The following is a 25169-nucleotide window of genomic DNA, read 5'->3' as shown; positions in this document are numbered from 1 at the left end:
GTTTAAAATATCCCTTTTGTGACCTGGGTTGACCTATTTTAAGAAATGCCAAAGACGGGTTATCTTACGTCACGAAAACAACGCACACACACTTCAATGGGGCAGAAGTCGGTGTTGTTGTGATTCTGGATGGCCAGATATCTAGCAACAATGACAAGAAGCTGCCATGTGGGGAATTGTAGGTGGCTCGTTTCAGCTAGTTTTATCTTGTTCTTGATACAATGTCTTGTTTTGAGGTGTTGACTGATGTCACGTCTATGCTAATATGGATCAAAGTTGTGCAAATGTATTAATGTACTTCAATAAATATTGGACAAAATTAGTTTACATGTTGTCAACAATCTAAGTTCTGCCCCGTACTTGTCGGTTTTGTTGCTAAACTTTGTTGCTAAACAACCAACATGTCTATTGGTTGGTGGAAATAAAGTCTAAAGATCTTTGATAGGCTGATGAGGGATTTTGTTCCAGGAAATAATCAGTCATCTGGTGAGGTTAGCATAGGGCTAAGGTGTGCCAGGTTATCTGATGGGACCAGTTACATTGTAGCGTTCTATTCATTTTAATTGGCTGATGCGCATTGAGACGGAGAAACTGTTTAAATTGAAACTGTTTCTAATGTTCACCGGTATGGCTCCAGCGTCTTTTGCAGGCACACCAAAGCAACCGCTGTGGCGCTCTTTTTAAGGCAGACGCGTCCCTAACATGATTGCACCCTGGCTGTTTTGGAGCCACCCTCGTCCCTTGCAGGGCTTACAGTCGGTATGTGTGCAGTTCACTGTTGTGGTGTGTGTGTGTGTGCGCGCGGAGGTCTGACTCAGGACGGTGGCTTGGCTCCTTCCCGACTCTGTTGGATCCGCTTCTGAAGAAGATCCCAGGCCTTCCGTACCTGGGATTTAAATGCAGAGGAAGACGTGACAAAGGGTTTGTTTATGCAATGCATTGACTGGTATTTATATCCTCCCTGAAAGCCATATCATGAAAATACTTGGTTGATAAACGTTAATGTGTAAGCTGCGTCCAGATTCTTCACTTTTCCCAAAGTGTGCACTTCCACACTTCCTGTCATGGATTTAACAATGGTGGAAACTAGGGGTGTGCTGATCTTGCCATACTCTTATTTGTATCCGTTAATTCACAGGGATGATACTCGTAATTGGAAAAACTGTTTTGAAATGCCTAAATAGAGGTTTGCAATACCTAATAGTCTCCCTGCACCTTCATATAAACCACGGAAGCCGCAGATCAGGAGCAGCGAACTTGCGTGTGTTCTCAAACTTGCAGCGGGTAGATGCGTTTGCTGTCACTCAGTCAGAACGCAGGGGTTAAAGCAAAACAATAATTTAAAAAACACAAATTAAATGTCCCATCTCGATCTCAGATCGATTGTCTGCAGGTCCAAGTTAACCTCCCATGTAAAAATGTCATGACCATAATGCTTTTAAGGAAAGAGGATAATTTTGTACCTTAAACTGCAAGTTTGACCAATTCCAATCTTTTTCAATAATGTAAAACACAAAATCATTGACAGAAATCTGTCGCAGTGACGGAGAACTTTAACCCCTGAGAACGTGCGTCAGCCTTTCATCTTTTTTTCTACCCTCCCTCCGCTTGTTAGATATTATCCACATTGATAGCTTGCTGATTTATCATAGTAGCAGCAGTCAGTAGCAATCTAAGTGATCGGAGCATAATATGGAAGAGCGAGCAGTAAAATTATCAAGCGAATGGAGATACAGCTTTGTTCTATCCAATCGTAGAAGCAGGAACAACCTAGACAGACAATTTCTTTACAGATAGCAGAACTAAACAGTTCTTAAGAGTACACAGTACTTCGCACTGAGTGAAATGAGAGCGATGCGTGCTGGCAGCAAAAAAAAAAAAAACTCTGTTTCTCCCAATCAGGGAAAACAACAAAAAATAAATCCGTTACGATACTCGTTTTGTCCGAGTACTCACCCCCTAAAGGCGTCCGCATACTATGTTCGGTTTTCTCCAAGCAGAACTCGGCTACGCGAAGCGAGCATCAGTGCCTCGCATCCTGCCTTAAAAAGACATTTGCTTGAAAAAAAATTACAAATTGCAAAATTACAGTTTTTCCCCTCGAGACGCCGTAGCAACAACATACAGTAACACTTCCTCAAAATAGTCCGAAATCAATCTAAAGATAAATCAAGAACTCTTGTCATTAATTTTTCTACCGAGGTCTTAGTCGCAATTTTACATCTAAGTGCAGTATTTTTAAGGTAAAAAAATGTGCATGAAAACTAGTTGTCTGTTGAATGACAACTAACACTTAATTGAAGAAACACTACTGTCGACCAATCACCGACGAAGGGATGTAGACTTAGGGTATCTAACTTGGGCTTGCCTCAAGAAATACATTTGTGTGCTCGAACAGCTGGGGAAAAAAAAAAAAACTGCCGAACACCAAAAAGTCACAGAATTTAGTCATAACTGTTCAAACTGTTTTGACTGGGAAGCATACGGTAAGCTTTAGTGGAAACTCTCTCCAGCCAATGTTTACACCAATCCAATACTTTTTAATCCATGATTGGAAGTGTGCAAGTGGCGTGCCCACTTTAGAAGGGTGGAGAATCTGGACGCAGTCTAAGATATATAAAAATGATTGTTCCTATAAAAATGCAAGAAGCCTTTATGTGTGGATGGTAAAAGTTTCAGGACTTTTAAAATGTGCTTTATCAAGCCATTTTCCCCCATCAGTGTGTCTGGCTTCGCCCTGGGTCATGTTCATTAGGAAATAGCGTAACAAAATGTTTTGCGATGGGAAAATGGACCAGTCCCTCCTTGTTTTCTTCCTTTTGGTTCCTAATGAACAAGAACCTGGTCTCCTTATCCCTTCCTTCCTTACCTGTTTCTGGGTGATCTCGGGCTCCCACAGAGTGCAGAGCACCACGTTGGCCTGCTCCACCTGCTGCGTGTTGGGCCACTGGCTCTGCAGCCGCCGCACAGCATCCTCTTGGCTGACGCCGTCCCTCGCCGTGATCCGAGACACCGCCTGGGGGTTAGGGGCGTTGGGGTGGATAATAAAAAAAATAAAGTGCCTGGATCAGTGTTTTGTCTTTTAGCATTATATGTTATGCAAGGGTCTACTTACTGTTACTGTGATAAGAGCATATGCTAAATGACTAAAATGTAAAATGATCATGGAATTGAACTACCACTGTTTAAGTACAATTTTATTTATTATTTTCAATTCAAAATGTTCTGGTATGTTTTCACTTTGACATTGAGGACAAGGTTGTGTTGAGGAGTTAAGAGAAACCCTATGCCTAAATTCCAGGTTGTGTAAGGCATCAAAATGAAAGAGTGCCCTTTGCGCAGTTATCTATGAGGTTATTCTCAGACGTTCAAAGCACAGATGTGGGTTACCTCTTCCTCAGGAATGACGGCGACCCAGACCTCGTGCACGATGTCCGTCCAGCCGGCCTCCAGCAGCACAGCCGCGTCCACCACACACACCTGTTTACCTAGGGGGAATAATAGAATACTAATAATACATGTCATTTAGAAGACACTTTTATTCAAAGCGACTTAGTCATGCGTATATACATTTTATGTTCAGAACCCACTATTCTGGCGTTGCAAGCGCCATGCTCTACCAACTGAGCTACAGGGGAACACAAGCCCACTGTCTGTACACACAGGTGAACGCACACAAACACTGACACACACAACTTTGACACGTATCAAATCAGCAACATACCTTCCTCTCGGGCCTGTTGGATCCTTTCCTTGACGAGTACAGCTATCTCCGGCCACACAATGTCAGTGAGGGCTTTCAACCTCTCCTGCAACAATAGTAATACTAATTTATTACATTTGTAAAGCACTTTCATTACACAAGTGTAACCTTAATGTGCATAAAATAAAAATATAAAAAATGTTACAAGACAAAACAAGTACAGATAACATATCATAAAAGCATACAAGCATAGTTTGAGGATATCAGTTGATATAATGATTAACAGAAGCCTATGCCATTAAGTCACAGAGCCAAACTGACAACACATTTTCAGGCCCGATGTTTTGGGAAAGAAGACCACAAAGTGCCTTTAGAAAGTATGCATACCCCTTGACTTCTTCCGTATGTTGTGTGTTGCAGCCTGAATTCAAAATGGATCAAATACAGTGCATTTGAAAAGTATTTAGACCCCTTGACTTTTTCAACATTTTGTTACGTTACAGCCTTATTCTAAAATAAGTTAAATAAATAAAAATCAATCTACACACAATACCCCATGATGTTAAAGTGAAAACAGGTTTATATTAATGTTTGCTAATTTATTAAACATAAAACACAGAAATACCTTATTTACATAAGTATTCAGATCCTTTACTATAAGACTACGAAATTGAGCTCAGGTGCATTGATCATCCTTGAGATGTTTCTACAACTTGGTTGGAGTCCACCTGTGGTAAATTCTATTGATTGGACATGATTTGGAAAGGCACACACCGGTCCCACAGTTGAAAGTGCATGTGCGTGTCAGAGCAAAAACCAAGCCATGAGGTCGAAGGAATTGTTAGTAGAGGGTACTGGGGAAGGGTACCAAAATATTTCTGCAGCATTGAAGGTCCCCAAGAACACAGTGGCCTCCATCATTCTTAAATGGAAGAAGTTTGGGGGGGTTAACAAGAACCCGATGGTCACTCTGACAGAGCTCCAGTGTACCTCTGTTAAGATGGGAGAACCTTCCAGAAGGACAACCATCTCTGCAGCACTCCACCAATCAGGCCTTTATGGTAGAGTGGCCAGACGGAAGCGACTCCTCAGTAAAAGGCACGTGACAGCCGGCTTGGAGTTTCCCAAAAGACACCTAAAGACTTTCAGACCATGTGAAACAAGATTCTATGGTCTGATGAAACCAAGATTAAACTATTTGGCTTGAATGCCAAGCATCACATTTGGAGGAAACCTGGCACCATCCTTACGGTGAAACATGGTGGTGGCAGCATCATGCTGTGGGGATGTTTTTCCAGAGGCATGGACTGGGAAACTAGTCAGGATCGCGGGAAAGAAAATAAAGTATGCATACCCCTTGACTTCTTCCACATGTTGTGTGTTGCAGCCTGAATTCAAAATGGATCAAATGCAGTGCATTTGAAAAATATTCAGACCCCTTGACTTTTTCAACATTTTGTTACGTTACAGCCTTATTCTAAAATAATATATTTGCTAGCTAAGTACAGAGAAATCCTTCACGAAAACCTGCTCCAGAGCGCTCAGGACCTCAGACTGGGGCGAAGGTTCACGTTCCAACAGGAGAACGACCCTAAGTACACAGCAAAGACAATGCAGGTGTGGCTTCGGGACAAGTCTCTGAATGTCCTTTAGTGGCCCAGCCGAGCCCGGACTTGAACCCAATCAAACATCTCTGGAGGGACCTGAAAATAGCGGTGTAGTGACGCTCCCCATCCAACCTGGCAGAGCTTGAGAGGATCTGCAGAGAATAATGGGAGAAAGTCCCCAAATACAGGTGTGCCAAGCTTGTGGCGTCATATCCAAGAAGACTCAAGGCTGTAATTGCTGCCGAAGGGTCTGAATACTTATGTAAATGTAAAATGTAAGTTTAAAAACAAAAAAAATATAAAAACCTGTTTTTGCTTTGTCATTATGGGGTATTGTGTGTAGATTGATGAGGGGGGAAAACGATTTAATACATTTTAAAATAAGGCTGTAATGTAACAAAATGTGGAAAAAGTCATGGTGTCTGAATACTTCCCGAATGCACTGTAGTTCACATCACTCAAATCTCCAGGTGACCAATACTGAGAGATATTGTGAGGCTACCCTCACATATCTGAAATTACATCACTTGATGTTTACTGATCATGAAAGCAGTTACTTGCTGTTTAACCGATGACAGTGCTAAATTGTGCGCAATTGTTTTGCATGGAATAATGAGAAATATTAAGTTCTGACTATGCTCTTCAAGAGGTTATGACAGTACAACCAAACATTTATTTACAATCCCATGAAAATGGCAGGCAGTTGTCAATGTTTTTAGCGGAGGTAAAGCAAATAACTCTGCACCTTATTGTGACGTTTTACTGATAAACTACTGAAGGGAAAGCTGTCCCCCTGGAACTTTACAAAGGACTTAACGGTACAGTAGGTAGCTACATCTGGTAAATCAATAACAACTAAAAACAGATGAAGACAGAGTTTGGTTTCTTATTTGCTAGCTGACGTTAGCAAAGATCAAGGTGTCTTATAGAAATAGGACAATTCGAGGAAATATGTGTTTAGCTAGCAAGCCTAAGTTACTTCTTTGTTAGCTAGTTAATTGCAGCCAACTCGCACCGGTAGATGTTTCATTTCTCTCATGTCGTCATGGCTGATGCCAGCGCAAAGTCCTACTATTTATGTGTCCAGGTTAAACGTGGGACATCTCTCAATACAAACAAATAGTCGGTTAAATGAATGGTTATTGCATCATTTCCAGATCTATTAGAAGCGTTGAATAGACAAAACAATGCAATTTAACCAATTGACTGGCCAGAGAGCAGGGCATCCATCAGCAAAGACGCAGTGCAAGCTGATAGTATTTTGGACAACCAAAGTTGTCAAAATTATCGATGAATTCGAGGTGTCAGCTCTATGGTGATTTGCGATTCATAACTTACATTTTACCGGCACTACCAGTAGTAGAAGGCCAACCGATACCACGACGGAATGCATTTGAAGTGATGATGCGCCGCCGAGAACAGCTAGCATGTTTAGCAAAGTACATCGCCAGTGGCACGCACACATTTCGTGTAGATCAGCAGGTGGGGGCTTTTCGTGGCAGCCAGGAGAGACAATTGAATGAGGATGCGGTGAGCAAAGTTACTGGGCTCGAAATTAGTCACGCTTGCTCTATATAGCTTGATGCTTCTAATTGTGCATGTTAAAAAAAAAAATATGATTAAAGGTTACACTTTATGGCTGGATTTATGTATTTTTTTCCAATACTAAATTAATTTGGCAGACCTAACTTGATTGACCCTCTTTCTACAAGACCTCTAGTCTATGACAGGCCTAATCATATTTGTATGAATATTTTGTTGACACATTCAGGTAATGAACTCATTATTATACATTTGATTACAATTATTTATTGTTAATCATTCTTGAATTTGTTAGGCTATACAATTAAGTAGATTAATAAACTGATAATACATTCATAACCTTTCAATAATTTTTGAACATGATAGGATGTATAATAAATAGAATGCAATATTCTATGTGAATAATGTTCATTAATGTTAATTTCTGTATTAATGATAATACATTTGAAAATCCGTCAATTGGAATATTTTGTCCATATAGCCTAGGACAATGTGGTACTGTTATTCCTTATCCACCTAATGATTTTCACGCCCCCTCCCTCGCCTCACTTTTGAGGGAAAATCCGTTAAACTGAATCAATTTTGTCTGGCCTAACGTTAGCTAGTTAGCTATGATAAATCACAACATTTGCAACACCCCGGATAGCCAACAAGTACAGGTCAACTCCGCGTTGATGTGGAGTTGAGTTTTACTTGGCTAACGACGTACACCCCGGAGTAGTCAGAAGACTACACATTGAAATGACTACCATAACATACACAAACCATAGCTATCATTGAAGTTTTTCCCTAGCTGACAAAACAACTGGGCACCGAGCAAGCTAGCTAACTAGCAAGGTAGGTTGCTGTAAGCTAGCTAGCACGGACACTAGCATTCGTGAGTGGAAATAACAAACACGAAGAGTGACAATAGCTAGCTACTTTACCTTGTACAAATACTTTGTCACTTAACTGACGTTACCTTGCTAATCTCATCTGTAGCTGGGTACTCCCAATGGCTAACTACATTATTGTAGTACCACTGTGCTATATTGTTATTATTCTTTCGATAAAGACACTTAAATGGCTAGCAGTTGGACATGGACAACATTCTTTTGGTTGAGAAATTTATTTGGGGACAATATTTGCACATTATTCTTTTAAATTCTTCAAGCTCTGTCAAGTTGGTTGTTGATCATTGCTAGAGAGCCATTTTCAAGTGTTGCCATTTAATTCAAAACTAACTAGGCCACTCAGGAACATTCAATATCATCTTGGTAAGCAACTCCAGTGTATATTTGGCCTTGTGGTTTAGGATATTGTCCTGCTGAAAGGTGAATGTCTCCCAGTGTCTGTTGAAAAGCAGACAACCAGGTTTTCCTCTAGAATTTTGCCTGTGCTTAGCTTCATTCCATTTCTTTTTCCTTTACCCAGTTCTCTCCCCAATTTCGTGGTATCAAATTGGTAGTTAGTCTTGTCTCAAGCTGCAACTCCTGTACGAACTCGGGAGAGGCGAAGGTCGAGAGCCGTGCTTCCTTCGAAACACAACCCAACCAAGCCACACTGCTTCTTGACACAATGCCCACTTAACCCGGAAGCCAGCCACACCAATGTGTCGGAGGAAACACTGTGCACCTGGCGACCGCGTCAGCATGTACTGCACCCGGCCCGCCACAAGAGTCACTAGTGGGCGATGGGACAAGGACATGCCTGCCGGCCAAACCCTCCCCTAGCCCGGACGACGCTGGGCCAAATGTGTCTCCCGGGTCGCGGCCAGCTGCGACAGAGCCTGGACTCAAACCCAGAATCTCTAGTGGCACAGCTAGCACTGGCACTGTGGTGCCTTAGACCCCTGCACCACTCGGGAGGCCTATTCCATTTCTTTTTAATCATAAAAAAAACTCCCTAGTTCTCCCTAGTTCTTGCCGATGACATAACACGATGCAGCCACCACCAAGCTTGAAAATATAGTACTCAGTTATGTGTTGGATTTGCCCCAGTTAATTTCTTTGCAACATTTTTTGCAGTTTTACTTTAGTGCCTTATTTCAAACAGGATGCATGTTTTGGAATATTTGTATTCTGTACAGACTTCCTTCTTTTCACTCGGTCATTTAGGCTAGTATTGTGTACTAACTAGAATGTAATTAAACATCCTCAATTTTCTCCTATCATAGCCATTAATCTAACTGTTTTAGTCACCAAAGTCATGGTGAAATCCCTGAGCAGTTTCTTCTCCGGCAACTGAGTTTGGAAGGACACCTGTATCTTTGTAGTGGCAGAATGTATTGATACTACATCCAAAGTGTAATTAATAACTTCACCATGCTTAAAGGGATATATATATATTTTTTTTTACCCATCTACCAATTGGTGCCCTTCTTTGCGAGGTATTGGGAAAACCTCCCTGGTATTTGTGGTTGAATCGGTGTTTGAAATTCACTGCTTGACTGAGGGACCTTACAGAGATTAGGTAGTCAGTCAAAAATCATGTTAAACACCTATTGCACAGAGAGTGAGTCCATGCAACTTTTGTGACCTGTTAAGCAAATGTTTGCTCCTGAACTTATTTAGGCTTGCCATAAAGCGGTGGAATACTTATTGACTCAAGACATTTCAGCTTTTCATCTTTAATTAATTTATAAAAATGTATAAAAACATAATTTCACTTTGACATAATGGGGTAGTCTTGGCAAGTGACGCAAAGTTAAGCTTTGACACGTCAAGGGGTGTGAATAATTTCTGAAGGCACTATATCTCTGCTGATATAGTCCATTCCATTGATATTTGAAAAGAAAATGCTAAATACAAATAAATAAACCCTTTTTTTTTTCTTTTTTTTTTTTACATCCCTTGCCATTTGTATAAAATATAAAATATTATGTTCTCAAATATTATTGGGCTGTATTTCACACATGCCATACACAAACATTACCTTGTTTCCAAAAACTTTCCTGCCTAGTGCGCGTCTGTTGATAGTTTTGTCCTCGTTAATAAGATCTGCAAATGATAAGAGTCATTCATTGAAACAGATGCTTTGGTTAAAGCCTTACATTATATCTGTTAAATCAATTCTCCACTATACAGAATATGACGACAGCTTCTGTCAGCTATGTGGACGGAAGACCCACCCGCACCTGATCCAAACTCCTCCAGCACCCTGTTGTAGGCAACTTCCCCCGGCTGGTAGGTCTCGTGGCCCAGCTGGTCGCTGTCGATGCGGACCGCACCCATGGCCTCCAACTGCTGGGCAATGGAGCTCTTCCCGCTGCCACTGCTCCCGGTCAGGCCAATCACATAGGGCACCAGGGGGAGATGGGACTTGTTCTGCTTCACAGGGGATAGGCAAGAGGGGTAAAGGTGAACGGGGCATCAAAATGCATTGGCAGTCATATGGGGGCTTGTGTGTAAGTGGTAAATAATCACACTAAATGTCTGACATATCATATATCTACGATACTGACTATACACATAATTCAAATCATATACTAACTTAAGGCTGAGGTCCAATTAGACTACAATGAGATAAAGAGAAACTGAATTGTGAAAAATCAGGTCTTGTGATACCTGATGCATCCCAACAACGTGCTTGACAAAGCACTCGCTGGCAATTAGTGAATAGTAGTCTATTGTGGGACTGCAATTGCCACTGAAAGATCATTTGCGGTTAGCGAGGCTGGATGAATAGCATGTTTCTTCTGCTTGAGGAGAAACAGAGTCCCTGAATATAGCCTTCTCTACCCTGGTAACCTTGCTGGAGTAACTATCAGTTCTGAAAAAGCCCTGTCTGCGTCCCTAATGGCCCCCTTTTTTCCTATATGGTGCACTACTTTTGACCAGAGCCCTAGTCAAAATAAGTGCACTATATAGGGCAGGAATCACCAACTAAATTAAGCCGCTGGTCGATTTTTTTCTTGAGTGGATGATCGGGGGGCTGGAACACGATTACAGATAATTATTAAACTGAAAATAGACCGCAAGCAGCACAAACAGATATTTGACTAAAACAATAATTTCAAATCTTGCTTACATTTGTCCACGATGACATGTCTCTCTATTATGCATGGAAATACGTGGGAACAGACTTCCAAAATTAAAATCACTTAGAGGCTGATTTCCTGGTCTTTTATGTCCAAAAAAGAAAATTGGGGAGCCAAATAAAACCACCTTAGGGTGAAATTCATCCCGCCAGTTGGGTAGCCCTGAAATGGGGAATAAGGTGCCACTTGGGGAATAAGATGCCATTTGGGACACAGTCCCTGTTATTTGCATAGAGATCAAAAATACTGAAATTAGCCCCATCTTTTGCCGGTGTCAGCGACTGAAACTACTTAGGGGTACACAAAATCTCTTTCTGTCTCAAATACCAAGTAGAAATTAGTATGCTATGTGTGACACCCATGAGCAGGCTGGAAGGGAAGAGGGGGAATGTGTGTACTTCTGGGTCTGTGAGGAGTGTCCCCAGGAGGCGTGAGCGGAGGCTGGAGGAGCTGATCTTCTCCTCCTCCATCTCAGTGTGGTGGGCATCCTTCAGCAGCTGGATCTCGTGCAGTACCAGTCCTGGAAGACCCTAATAGGGCAGACAGTTGATGACAAGACACCAGACATAACAAAGACAATATATAGGCTATGTTCAGCCAGACGTAACACAAACAATACATAGCCAGCCATCCCTCAGCCTGTGCTGTATCAAGAGGCCCACTCAAAACACTAGGATTGTCTTTGCCAGCTATTAGACACCATTGAAGCTTGTTCAAGTTGTACTGTATGTTTCTAAACCCAGACACACAACATCACGAGACTTCCGGGAACGCTTACGAAACAGACCAGGCCTGAATTTGGGGTTTGAGAAGTCAATGAGAGAAGTGAAGAATTCTTCCTTAGTAGTTTGTTAATTGTCTCAATCTAAAGTCACAACCTGGATTTGAACCAATATCTTTAGTTCAAATATCTTTAGTTGTTATTACTCCAACCTCAAAGTGACAAACTAAAATGTTTTAAATTATATAGAAGGAGTGCTTTTGATTTGACAGCCTGCACATGCGCAGTTTGGCAAGAGAAGACCATTTAAACCCAACGCACTTACGTTTTCGAGGCGCTTCTTGTTCACAGCCTCGCCTCCCCTGCGGGTCTCCTCGCTAACCACAATGCATTGCAGCTGGGCATCAATAACAGAGGGTCCAAAGGGGTCCGAAAGGGGCACGATCTCGTACTGCAGCGAGGGCTTGACGTCCTGCAGGAACTCATGGAGCCGCTGCACCCGCAGAGCATATGGTTCGATTAGCTCCTTTAGCACCTTCTCTGAGGACAGGCAGAGAAAGATAAGAAAAAGAGGGTGGAGAAAGAGGAAGAAGAGAACGAAGAATAAGAGGCAAGGAAAATGGCAGGGTATGGGACATCAAACGTTTTATTCCGCTATTGTGCAAACGTATCCGTAAATCCACACTCTTCAATGTCAAGGTTGAGTGCAGGGAATTTTCTGCCATTGTAATCCTTGGGCAGGCCGCCTAAGCATTTTTTTCGGGTCTCCTAAATCCAAAGTGTAAAAAAATATATATAATAAAAAAAACTTTATACATTTGTGATGGGAAAACACTTTCAGTGTTAACTTAAAATGACTAAAAACAGATAAAATATTTAGAAAAGATAATGGATCTCTATGTTTTTCAATAATATCATCTATGAGAATGAACAATCCCCAAAATAAAAACTAGACAACCGGGGAGAATTTAAAATACCAAAAAACAATGAATTTAGCAGTATTGATTTTGTTATTATGTTTGAGCAAAACACAGAATTTGCCATGGCAAAATGCATAGGAAATTAACTTTAAAACGGCACTATTTTCTCTCAGCTCCAAGAATTTGAATAACAGGAAATTGCCTTAAATATTCAAAAATGTCTCTACATTGTCAAGATGGGGGACCTCAAATGTTGCACCACCGACGGTCTGCGCACCCTGCCCACCACCTAAAACCCTTTTTGATCCAGAAAAAAAACCCTGGAGCACAGTGAATTCCAAAGTCCTTTTAAAAATGCCAATCCAGATCAGATTATATAGCCCGCTATGGGGTAAGGAACACAATACCTTGTGTATGGATAGAAGACAAGGAGACCTAATAATGCCCAAAGAAACTTGGTTACACAGCACCATTGTTCTTTCTCATCATTCCACTTACTTTTTAGAAGTTCTTGGTCACACACCCCGATAAGGAACCGCTTGTTCGCCAAGAGGCAAGAGATGTTCAGCAGCGTCTTGTGCGCCCCGTGGAGGCGGTCGAACGTTCCCCCTACAACCACCTCACTGTAAGTCTCCATGCGCTCCGACCTACTATCCCAGTCGTCCTTTTGGCCCTCCTTCTCTACCTCTTCCTCCAGCTTCTGCAGCTGCGGGTGGAGCAGCACCGAGGCCAAGCCGGGCGTGCAGACGTAACAGTAGCCCGTGTACCTCTGCAGACACTGGGCCACCAGCGGGGACTGGCCTGGGTCCTGCAGGGCGAAGTCTGTTAGCACCACCTCGGGCGAGTGGGAGAGGGGCTGTGGGGAAGGGAAGGGGTTACATGCTACCCCTGTCCCACCTGTCTCTGGGCTGGAGGCATTGTTGGGCTGGGCGCGGACGTTGGTGAGGAGCACTCGTACGTCCAGGTGGCCGCACACATTGGCAGCATTGCTGTAGAGCCCGGTGATAAGGCTGGACAGATCCACCACGGGCGGGATGAAGACGGGCCTGGGCTGGCCCCCGCCAACACCCAGGTTCAGGCCTGGATGGAGATGGACGTAGAGGGTGCGCTCCACCACCTGGGCAGCCGAGCTGAGTACAGGGGCAATGCGCAGGGGGAGGGTGTGGAGGGGAGAGGTGAGCACCAGGATGCCCGTGCTGAACATGGACATGTTGGCCAGATGTGTCACAGGAGCAGGGACACACGCTTGGCACAATGTCTGGGGTAGAGCAAAAGGCAGGGTCACACCATTACAAAAAACATTGAGAAAACGAATTAATAGGTATAGGTTACCTAAGCTAAAGGTCGTTATCAATAAAAAGTCAAAACCGTGCAGAGCGTTCGATTTGGCTGCTGGGGAGCAAGGAGACCCCCAGCGCCGCTGAAATTTGTATTTATTTAACCTTTATTTTATCAAGGAGTTATTTTTTTATCTATCCAGATATCTGTAAGCAGGGCTGGACACCTTTCAAAGTATATGTGGTACTAATATGGACACCTTTCAAAGTACATATACTTAAATCAGAGTTATTTTTATGCACTCTTGAGAACATATACAACATATACTTAGAATCGACCCCTGTGGGACACCTTTCGTAATATTGAGGAAACCTGATTTAACACCATCAGTAGATACACATTGAGTTCTATCTGTCAAGTAATTTTTAAACCAGTTACATGCAGCCTGGTCGAGGCCAATTGAGAAAAGCCTCTGAATTAGCAGGGAGTGATCAACAGTATAGAAAGCCTTTGACAGGTCAATGAAGAGTTGACAACTACATGCCGTTTTCAAGGGTTTGCTAAACAAATGTTATCTATTTGGCTTTAATATCATCACCTCTTGAAGAGCATAGTCAGAACTACACATTTCCTATTATTCCACATTTAACTATATCATCAGCGTTATACAGCAAGAAACTGCATGCTTTTCATGATCAGTAAACATCAATTGATCATCTATTTTCAGATTGGATAGGCTACCCTTACCTATTGGCATGTACTGTACCTAGCTAGCTAAGCAAACATGTGTCATTTAGCTTGCTTCAGAGATTAAGCTTTTGGAAAGAGCTTTACATGGGTAAATCCTCCTCCTGGTAAAGTTGTAAATCGGACTACTGTCTTGAGCACTATAGATGGCGAGCAAATATAGCCATCTAATTTATCCCCTGAAAGATAACGTCTATATAACAAGCTATCCCTTATATGCTGCTAGAAAATTTGACACATATCCTATCATGTCTGTCAGCTGCAATCTTGATTAAACACTTAAAAACAATGAAAAGGGGATCATGTTGGGTAACTAAACTGGGTAGGCTTAAAGTTACGTTGGAGGAAAAAAGTACTTTAGGTCTACTTACCAATATGTTCAACCAACTGTGAAAAGTTTCTATCGGTAGAAATTGCAAAGTAGTTTCTACTTTACAATTATATCTACTGGTAGAAACTTCGCACAATTGGTTAAACATATTGGTAAGTAGACCTAATGTATTTTTTAAATAAAGGATGGGAAATTAACCTAAACCACTCATACCTGTCAGGTATAGTTCACTTTTATATCACTCAAATATCCAATTAATTGTGGCCAATATTGAGAGATATCGTGAGGCGTTTTATTGATAACGACCTATTTAAGGGAAAGCTGTCACCCTGGCCTTTTACCAAGGAGTAAACCGTAGGTAGCTACGTCTGGTAAATCAATAACGACTAAACAAACAGATGAAGACGAATGATTTCTTATTACGGGTGGGTATAATTTGTGGAACGTTCCAACAGGAATCCGTTCCAAAAACTCCGTAAATATCAAGGTTGCCAACAAAAAACGCATACAGTCGTATAACAGTAGAATGACATACCGGGTAGGGAGTGAGCTATGTAATTACGTTTTTCACTCACCACGTTTATTCGGAAAAATGTCTCTTCGTTCTGCTAGCCTCCACCATTTCTCGTTCGTTGGTTTAGTTATTATTTCCGGTGTTCCTGCATTTGCCGGTGAACTCTGTTGCGCCTCAATTAGGGAATCGCTGTGGTTGAAATGTAACTAATGACCGCTAGTCCCAGTATTTTTTTAGCTAGGTGGGTTGTACACAATTGTTACCGATGATACTGTATATACCTACTCTTACTACAGAAACATGCATTTTGCCAAGTTCTCTCTGTGTTAATCCTGTTTCCCAAATATAGCAGGTAACTTGTGTCTGTCGATGTTGTTGAGTTCATCTTGCCTAGTTAAATAAAGATTAAATAAATTAGAACATTTAAAATATATACTTTGACCTATTTCAGGTAACCCCAAGATGCTTGATTCACTACACCTGCTTTTGAATAACTTTCCAGTCGTTTTTGCTTTACATTCCGACTTTTGAACGTCTGTTTATTGGACATATATATTAGTGTCTAATAAAAAAGAGCAACTTATGTAAAGCATCCTATCTGTTTTAAGGTTATAGTGTGTGTGTATATGTGTGTGTAGTGTAGGTCCTCTTGATGTCCACTAGGTGTCAGCACAGCTTCAATAATGTCACACCAGGTTCACAACATGTTTTCATGTGTCACAAATCAAATTGTATTTGTCACATGCGCCGAATACTACATGTGTAGACCTTGCAGTGAAATGCTGAAATTAAGCCCTTAACCAACAATTTAGTTGTAAGAAAAATAAGAAATAAAAGTAACAAATAATTAAAGATCAGCAGTAAAATAAAAACAGCGAGCCTATATACATGGGGTACCGGTACAGAGTCAATGTGTCGGGGCACCTGTTAGTCGAGGTAATTGAGGTGTTCCTTTCAAGTCCAGTGGTGTAAATTACTTAACAAAAATGTATTTAAACTACTCCACTACATTCCGTTTATATCTGTTTTTTTTGTATCTGTACTTTTACTCTTTCTGTTTCTTTACAACATTATATTTTACTTCACCACATTTCTAAAGAAAATAATATTTTTTTTACTCCATACAGTTTCCCTGGCACCCAAAAGTACTTTTTGCATTTTGAATGCTAAGCCGGACAGGAAAATGGTCCAATTCACACACTTATCAAGAGAACATCCCTGGTCATCCCTACTGCCTCTGATCTAGCAGACTCACTAAACACATGCTTCGTTTGTAAATTATGTCTGAGTGTTCCCATGGCTATTTCTTAAATAAAAATACAAGAGAATTGTGCTGTCTGGTTGGCTTAATATATGGAAGGTCAAATAATTTATACTTTTACCACTGATACTTAAGTATCTTTTAGCAATGACATTTACTTAGTATTTTACTGGGTGACTTTTACTTGAGACATTTTCTATTAAGGTATCTTTACTTTTACTCAAGTATGACAATTGGGTACTTTTTCAACCACTGTTCAAGACGTTTAGCACCCAATATCCAACATTCACTTGGTGGCTTGAAGTAGGAGTGCTGAACTAGGATCTGTTTAGCATTTGTGAGTAGAATGAATAACATTACTTTGACGGGGGGTGGGGGGTACTGATTCCAGTTCAGCACTCTTAGCCTGAGACATTTCATAAATGCGTACAGAGGAGCACTTTTCTACGATCAGCTTTGCCTTGATCATTCTGAATCAGTTGTCTCTGGAATAAGATTATATGGACAGGGGTGGGTTTGATCATAGATCAGCACTCCTACTCAACAACAGTTGCTGTACCCTAACATTTTATAATCCAATTTCCCTTGCTGTCTATGTCCTTCCGGAACCCCACCTCAACATTGTTCTGTCAAGGCAACAAAAGCAAGTTGGCATGCTCTTGAAAGGAATTTAACTCACAACCTCTCCTTTGGGAATTCACCACCATAACTACTACTACAACTATTTTTAAACTATCTTAACATGTGGCTTTCTTCAGGGGGACCAAGACTAGGAACACCTTTGAATGGTCTACAAAGAATGGCCCCAGGTAAAAGTTGGCTTTTGCAGAGTATGGTTGTATTGTTACCCCACAGCATATCACAACTCTATTGAAATGACATTTGAAACAAGGTGTCACTTCATTCTTGCTATTTGATGGGAACTAGCCCCTTTTCCCCTACATACCTCTTGTTTGCTCTTTCAGGCCCACAAAGGCAACAAGAAAGAAGGTGCTACATTAACTGTTTCTCTGGGATTTGAACTCTCAAACTCTGGTTCGGGGAGCAACCACCATAACCACTACTCTACCAGACAGACAGAGACTAAGCATTAAGGGGATCATGAAAATGCACACATCAAAGACAACATTTCAGAGGTTGGAGAATGGTGTGGGGGCTTGTACTTCTTGGGTCCACCAACCGTTCCTTAATCTTCTTCTGATGACTACAAGCATAGATTATGAATCTTCAAAACCTACACTATAGAATGGATGTGTTTAGGAACGGGGGACGAAATTCGAAAGGGACGTGTTTCCAATTACCAGCAAATAGACCCTAGAAATGTTATTCCAAAATCTTAATATTGGAACTTTGTCCCTTCATTTGCCTACTACTGTCTATAAGCTATCATGACATGTGGGTTTTTTCTTGGGGACAAGGTATCGGAACGCTTTTGAATGGTCTACAAAGCATGCCCCCAGGTCAAAATTGGCTTTTTGCAGACAAGGATTATATTGTTACTCCACGACAAAGTATGTTATCACAACTCTATTAAAAGGACATTCTATACAAGGTGTCACTTCAGTCCTTCTATTTGATGGGAACTAGCCCCTACCCCCCTACACACCTCAAAATAGCTCTTTCATGCCAACAAAACGCAACATCAAAAATGGCTCTCTAAAAATTACTCTTCTCAGATTTGAACTCTCAAACTCTGGTTCGGGGAGCAACCGCCATAACCACTACTCTACCAGACAGACAGAGACTAAATGCTAATGGATACTTCAAAATGCACACATCAAAGACAACATTTCAGAGGTTGGAGAATGGTGTGGGGGCTTGTACTTCTTGGGTCCACCAACCGTTCCTCAATCTTCTTCTGATGATTACAAACATAGATTATGAATCTTCAAAACCTACACTATAGGATGGTTGTGTTTAGGAACAGGGGACGAAATTCAAAAGGGACGTGTTTCCAATTACCAGCAAATAGACCCTAGAAATGTTATTCCAAAATCTTAATATTGGAACTTTGTCCCTTCATTTGCCTACTACTGTCTATAAGCTATCATGACATGTGGGTTTTTTCTTGGGGACAAGGTATCGGAACGCTTTTGAATGGTCTACAAAGCATGCCCCCAGGTCAAAATTGGCTTTTTGCAGACAAGGATTATATTGTTACTCCACGACAAAGTATGTTATCACAACTCTATTAAAAGGACATTCTATACAAGGTGTCACTTTCAGTCCTTCTATTTGATGGGAACTAGCCCCTACCCCCCTACACACCTCAAAATAGCTCTTTCATGCCAACAAAACGCAACATCAAAAATGGCTCTCTAAAAATTACTCTTCTCAGATTTGAACTCTCAAACTCTGGTTCGGGGAGCAAACGCCATAACCACTACTCTACCAGACAGACAGAGACTAAATGCTAATGGATACTTCAAAATGCACACATCAAAGACAACATTTCAGAGGTTGGAGAATGGTGTGGGGGCTTGTACTTCTTGGGTCCACCAACCGTTCCTCAATCTTCTTCTGATGATTACAAACATAGATTATGAATCTTCAAAACCTACACTATAGAATGGATGTGTTTAGGAACGGGGGACGAAATTCGAAAGGGACGTGTTTCCAATTACCAGCAAATAGACCCTAGAAATGTTATTCCAAAATCTTAATATTGGAACTTTGTCCCTTCATTTGCCTACTACTGTCTATAAGCTATCATGACATGTGGTTTTTTTCTTGGGGACAAGGTATCGGAACGCTTTTGAATGGTCTACAAAGCATGCCCCCAGGTCAAAATTGGCTTTTTGCAGACAAGGATTATATTGTTACTCCACGACAAAGTATGTTATCACAACTCTATTAAAAGGACATTCTATACAAGGTGTCACTTCAGTCCTTCTATTTGATGGGAACTAGCCCCTACCCCCCTACACACCTCAAAATAGCTCTTTCATGCCAACAAAACGCAACATCAAAAATGGCTCTCTAAAAATTACTCTTCTCAGATTTGAACTCTCAAACTCTGGTTCGGGGAGCAACCGCCATAACCACTACTCTACCAGACAGACAGAGACTAAATGCTAATGGATACTTCAAAATGCACACATCAAAGACAACATTTCAGAGGTTGGAGAATGGTGTGGGGGCTTGTACTTCTTGGGTCCACCAACCGTTCCTCAATCTTCTTCTGATGATTACAAACATAGATTATGAATCTTCAAAACCTACACTATAGGATGGTTGTGTTTAGGAACAGGGGACGAAATTCAAAAGGGACGTGTTTCCAATTACCAGCAAATAGACCCTAGAAATGTTATTCCAAAATCTTAATATTGGAACTTTGTCCCTTCATTTGCCTACTACTGTCTATAAGCTATCATGACATGTGGGTTTTTTCTTGGGGACAAGGTATCGGAACGCTTTTGAATGGTCTACAAAGCATGCCCCCAGGTCAAAATTGGCTTTTTGCAGACAAGGATTATATTGTTACTCCACGACAAAGTATGTTATCACAACTCTATTAAAAGGACATTCTATACAAGGTGTCACTTCAGTCCTTCTATTTGATGGGAACTAGCCCCTACCCCCCTACACACCTCAAAATAGCTCTTTCATGCCAACAAAACGCAACATCAAAAATGGCTCTCTAAAAATTACTCTTCTCAGATTTGAACTCTCAAACTCTGGTTCGGGGAGCAAACGCCATAACCACTACTCTACCAGACAGACAGACTCCTTTTACTTTTCACATGCAGAGACTCCTTTTTCTTTTTCACATGCTATAACCTAACAACCTTATTCTAAAATCGATTATGTTAATATTTTCCCTCAATCTACACACAATACCCTATGATGACAAAGTGAATACCGTGTTTATACATTTTAGCAAATTAATTACAAATAAAAAACAGAAATACCTTATTTACATAATGATTCTTCCCCTTTGCAATGAGTCTCAAATTGAGCTCAGGTGCATCCTGTTTCCATTGATCATCCTAGAGCTGTTTCTACAACTTCATTGGAGTCCACCTGTGGTAAATTCAATTGATTGGACATGATTTGGAAAGGCACACACCTGTCTATATAAGGTCCCACAGTTGACAGTGCATGCCAGAGCAAAAACCAAGCCAAATCAAATCAAATTTTATTTGTCACATGCGCCGAATACAACAGCTGTGGACCTTACTGTGAAGGTCTTACTTACAAGCCCTGAACCAACAATGCAGGTCAAGAAATAGAGTTAAGAAAAGTTTTAATAAACTAAAGTCTATTTTTTTTATTAAATCCATAAGTAACACAAGACAATTACATAACAATAACGAGGCTATATACATGGGGTACCGGTACAGAGTCAATGTGCGGGGGTACAGGTTAGTTGAGGTCATTTGTAAAGTGACTTTGCATTTATAATTAACAGTGAGTAGCAGCAGTGTAAAAACACTGGGGGGGGTGGGGGCTCTTTGACAATTTTTTTGCCCTTCCTGTGACAACGCTTAGTATATAGGTCCTTGATGTCAGGAAGCTTTGCCCCAGTAATGTACTGGGTCGTACGCACTACCCTCTGTAGCGCCTTATGGCCAGATGCCCAGCAGTTGCAGTACCAGGCGGTTATACAACCTCTCAGGATGCTCTCGATGGTGCAGCTGTAGAACTTTTTGAGGATCTGGGGATCCATGCTAAATATTGTCAGTCTCCTGAGGGGGAAAGGTTTTGTCGTGCCCTCTTCACAACTGTGTTGGTGTGTTTCGACCATGATAGTTTGTTGGTGATGTGGACACCAAGGAACTTGGAACTCTCGACTCGCTCAACTTCAGCCCCGTCGATGTTAATGGGGGCCTGTTCGGCCCTCCTTTTCCTAAAGTCCACGATCAGCCCCTTTGTCTTGCTCACATTGAGGGAGAGGTTGTTGTCATCAGGCCAGGAAGTCCTGAGGCATGGTTCCAGGGCTCAGGTCCTCTGGGAGGGGAGGGTGAGGGAGAGAGAGAGAGAATTACAGGGTGCATGAGACAGGAGAAATACTCCAGATATAACAGATTGACCCTAGCCCTCTGACACAAACTTTTGCAGCATAAATACTGGAGGCTGAGATACGAGGGGTAGGGAGACACTGTGGCCATGTCCTATGATTCCCCCGGACAGGGCCTATGATGTAGTGGACCCTACCAGAAAACATTTAGTTACTTTTTGCATTTATTATGCTTTAAGTCTTACATATACAACAACACATTTCTAAATTTTGGTGAAAGTTGGCCATTAGCTAACCACAACTTTCCTGTCAAAGACATTCATGAACTACAACTTGACGATCTGACAGTGTGGGGTAGAGAAATTCCAACTAACGGGTGAAAAATTCATCCGGTTCTTTCTGTGTATATGCAGAACAGTATACAAATACACTAATAATACATCCAGTCTCTGGTTATTGGTGATACTTTCCATTCTGCACTATTGTAACCTTTGACCCCTTGCAAAGGGCCTTAAATTTCCACATTCTGGATGACATCCTGCTGAACTTTCATTGTTTGATCTAGCGTGTGAAAAAAAAAATCCCTCTCACTTGTCCCATGTGGGCTGACCTACGGTGCAGTTAGATGGAAAAGTGCTACTTGATGTAGACATGACATGTGATTTGGGATGAGGGGAAATGTCAATCAATGACAATTGAAATTGCTAATTTATTCTGCACATTGCTATATTTGTTCATGTAGACATTGAATATGTTTCATATGTGGGTGATGCATTTCATTTGTAGTCTTTCTTAATTTGTCCTTTTGAAATATATTTAACATCATTTGGTGGGATGTCTGTAAGAAATCACTTATGATGATCAATATTTCAATTTAGTGTAATGACATCAAACACTCACTTCTCCTGAAGGGCGTACATAATATGATTCACTATTCGCCATAAATGTAAAAGCATTAGATTGGCGTATGCATGGCCCAAAAGGAGTTTCCACCATATTTCCTGTTCATGCAGAGAATTGAAAGGGGGCACTTTGGGAGAACTGAGATGTTTGATACAAATTACTGAGCAACTCCTTCCTCCCTCCTTGAAGTAATCACTGCTTAGACAGGAATGGGCAGGTGAAACTAAGGGCTCCACTACATGGCATTAACCTGTCTAGTCATTTCTACTCAGTGATTACACCTTAGGAGGACAAAAGGAGGGATATATGTAAAGATTGAGCGAGCCACTACTGTCAGCTACACAACCCAATCCTGTTATTTGCATATAATATACTTTTGACCTCTCACCTGTATATTGTCTGTAACCATTCCACAGATATCTTGTACAGTGGAAACACTTGAGCCTCTGCCTCGTCCACATCAGCAATAACTCATCACTCCTACTCCAGATAAATTCATTAGCATGAAGTTTGATACCCATATGACCCCACTCAACCCCAGGGGCCAAGTGTTAACATTCCATCTAACCTGGAGCCTTACGTATCAACTGTCTCAGAGTAGGAGTGTTCCTCTCGGATCAGTTTTGCAGTTTACAACAAGAATAAGATTATAGACACATCCTAGATCAACAATTACTGTGAGATGATTTGTGGATGAAGTCCCAGGTCCCCCTCTGTCCATGTTATGTTGTTCATTTGGATCTTAACATGGCTTTTGAGGGCCCTAACCAATATTTGGTTTGGGGGCTGCCCACCTCGCTGGCAAAACGTTGTAGTGCCCTCCCCCCTCTTGACGGTGGAGAGAAATTGAAATTGTTGAAATATTTACATTTCAATTGTGGCCATTTTGCCATTGTGCAGGGAAAGGTTTAGCAATTTTGAATACATTTCATGCAATTAGACTCATTTTGCCACGGAGCAGAGAAAAGGTGCAGTATTACAGTGAATTTGCTGCAATTCTACACATTTTGCCAAGATTTATGCAATGTTAACCATGTTTGAGTGAGAGTGACTAACACAATCATTGGGGGCCTCCTGGAGGTCAGGGCCCTTGGGCACATGCCCCTGCGTGCCCAGTCGGTATCGGGCCATTATTACAAGAAGTTTAGATAACTGGCTAGACTAACTTACCAATCTACATTTTTGTAGCTGACATGGCTAATTGTGACTCGGTGACTGGCAATATTTGTTCTGATATTTACTATATACATTTTTAGGATTGTGTGTTTTGTATTGTTAGGTATTACTGCATTGTTGGAGCTAGAAACCAACATTTTGTTGCCCGTACGATAACATATGTGTATGTGACAAACTTTTATTTGCTAACCAACTGCTGATGCACAACCAAATCTCTAAATTTCACCTTGTGTATTTTACTATTGTAGCACAACAGTAAGTGACCGCTGTTAAAAAAGAAATAATAATGATAATAATGGTCGGTGGTCTCCTAGCTACTGCGTATGTGGATTATGCCTGCAGCCCACTGTGGTTATGCGTCATAGCGCAATTCCATCCTCACTGGAAGTAATCATTGCTTAGACATGATTGGGAAAGTCATGAATTTAGAAATGATCATAGATTACAGGGGGGATATGGTTAAAAAAAAATACTATTGTAATTCACTTTCAATCCATGTTCTTTACATTCAATGTCAAATTCTGTATACTGATTATTTCCATTTAAAAAGAAGTAACTGATGTAGAATGTAACAGGTCTCAATTTAATTCTGAATGGACCCCAATCTAGCTTGGAAAACTATTTGAAGCACTAGGGGACATTTCTCCATATAACATTCCATATAGTTAGCCTGTAACTGTCTGGAAAACTTGTCCTATGTGTCATCTCCATACTTATCAGAATGCCAAAAAGAAAGAGGGCCCCAACTTTTGATGACATTGCCTCAGTTGTTAAAAGGTTAGGCCTCTCACCAGACGAAGTTAGAGCAGCGTGCTACCATCAGGAAAATGATTATTTTCTGTGCTGGTCATTGAACTGGAAAGGTCTAACACCCTCAGCTATCATCGTCAACTCTATGGCGTGTGGAGGAGGGGAAGGATAGCCAATGCGCAATCCCCCTCCGTCTCCCAGATTGCCCCTACACTACCCCAGGTCCCTTAATCAATACCCCAGCAAGAATGCACCACATGCCTGCTGCCTTTAACACCAGCACAAGCAGCTGAAATGTTTGAAACGGTTGATCCCGCTAACATATCCCACCTTCCACCACTCCACCCCAAGCCTGGAGACATTTTTATGTTCGGACCAAAAGCGATGGATTCAGAAGGGATCCCACAGCCTTCCGCGCCGTTCACCAAAACTAAGGGTGCGATAGTATGCAGGGAAGGAAGCACCAGGGCTCCAAAAAAAGGGAGTATGAGTTGCTGCATCAGCCTCATACTGTGCTAGTTCACTACTTTGCTTTCCGCTGTCCCCAACGGCAACAGCCAACAGCAGCAAGCAAGGGATTTCATCTGATTGGCTCCCTCAATTACAGATGAAATGTCCAGGCTAAAGACTGAAACACCTGGGAAAGTACACTGACATGACCAATAACCCACCACCACCCCCAAATACATCCTTCATGCCAGAGTACCAACCTCGCAACTTGGCACAAGTGAAGGACAC

The 25169-nt window shown here is 41.5% G+C and overlaps 1 protein-coding gene across 4 annotated transcripts; it reads right to left on the bottom strand.

Moving 5' to 3' along the window:
- Positions 1–192: 192 nt before the first annotated feature.
- On the bottom strand, positions 193–13791 carry coasy (CoA synthase). 4 transcript variants are annotated; one of them, XM_038991520.1, is made up of 9 exons: positions 13010–13791; positions 11917–12131; positions 11269–11400; positions 9962–10160; positions 9766–9830; positions 3725–3809; positions 3391–3488; positions 2870–3016; positions 193–886 (listed from the first exon to the last, which is right to left on the bottom strand). In XM_038991520.1, the coding sequence occupies exons 1-9, from the start codon at positions 13719–13721 to the stop codon at positions 815–817; spliced, it is 1725 nt and encodes a 574-aa protein (XP_038847448.1). In that variant the 5' UTR covers positions 13722–13791; the 3' UTR covers positions 193–814. The 4 variants fall into 4 exon arrangements, with proteins under 4 accessions (XP_038847448.1, XP_038847446.1, XP_038847445.1 ...); XM_038991518.1 differs by having other exon boundaries at positions 9968–10160; positions 13010–13769; XM_038991517.1 differs by having other exon boundaries at positions 9962–10157; positions 13010–13769.
- Positions 13792–25169: the final 11378 nt, after the last annotated feature.

The sequence above is a fragment of the Salvelinus namaycush genome, chromosome 4 (genome assembly GCF_016432855.1).
Source record: "Salvelinus namaycush isolate Seneca chromosome 4, SaNama_1.0, whole genome shotgun sequence".
Taxonomy (NCBI): domain Eukaryota; kingdom Metazoa; phylum Chordata; class Actinopteri; order Salmoniformes; family Salmonidae; genus Salvelinus; species Salvelinus namaycush.
Note: the sequence above shows the minus strand (reverse complement) of the source record. Positions and strands in the feature narration are given on the sequence as shown.

Excerpts from the sequence above, each read along its gene's own strand:
- coasy (XM_038991520.1), bottom strand. The coding sequence starts at position 13,721 with ATGTCCATGTTCAGCACGGGCATCCTGGTGCTCACCTCTCCCCTCCAC. Across the intron at positions 9,831-9,961 it reads GGAGTTTGGATCAGGTGCGG|ATCTTATTAACGAGGACAAA; the intron begins GTGGGTCTTCCG and ends TATCATTTGCAG. Across the intron at positions 887-2,869 it reads CCGAGATCACCCAGAAACAG|GTACGGAAGGCCTGGGATCT; the intron begins GTAAGGAAGGAA and ends TTTAAATCCCAG.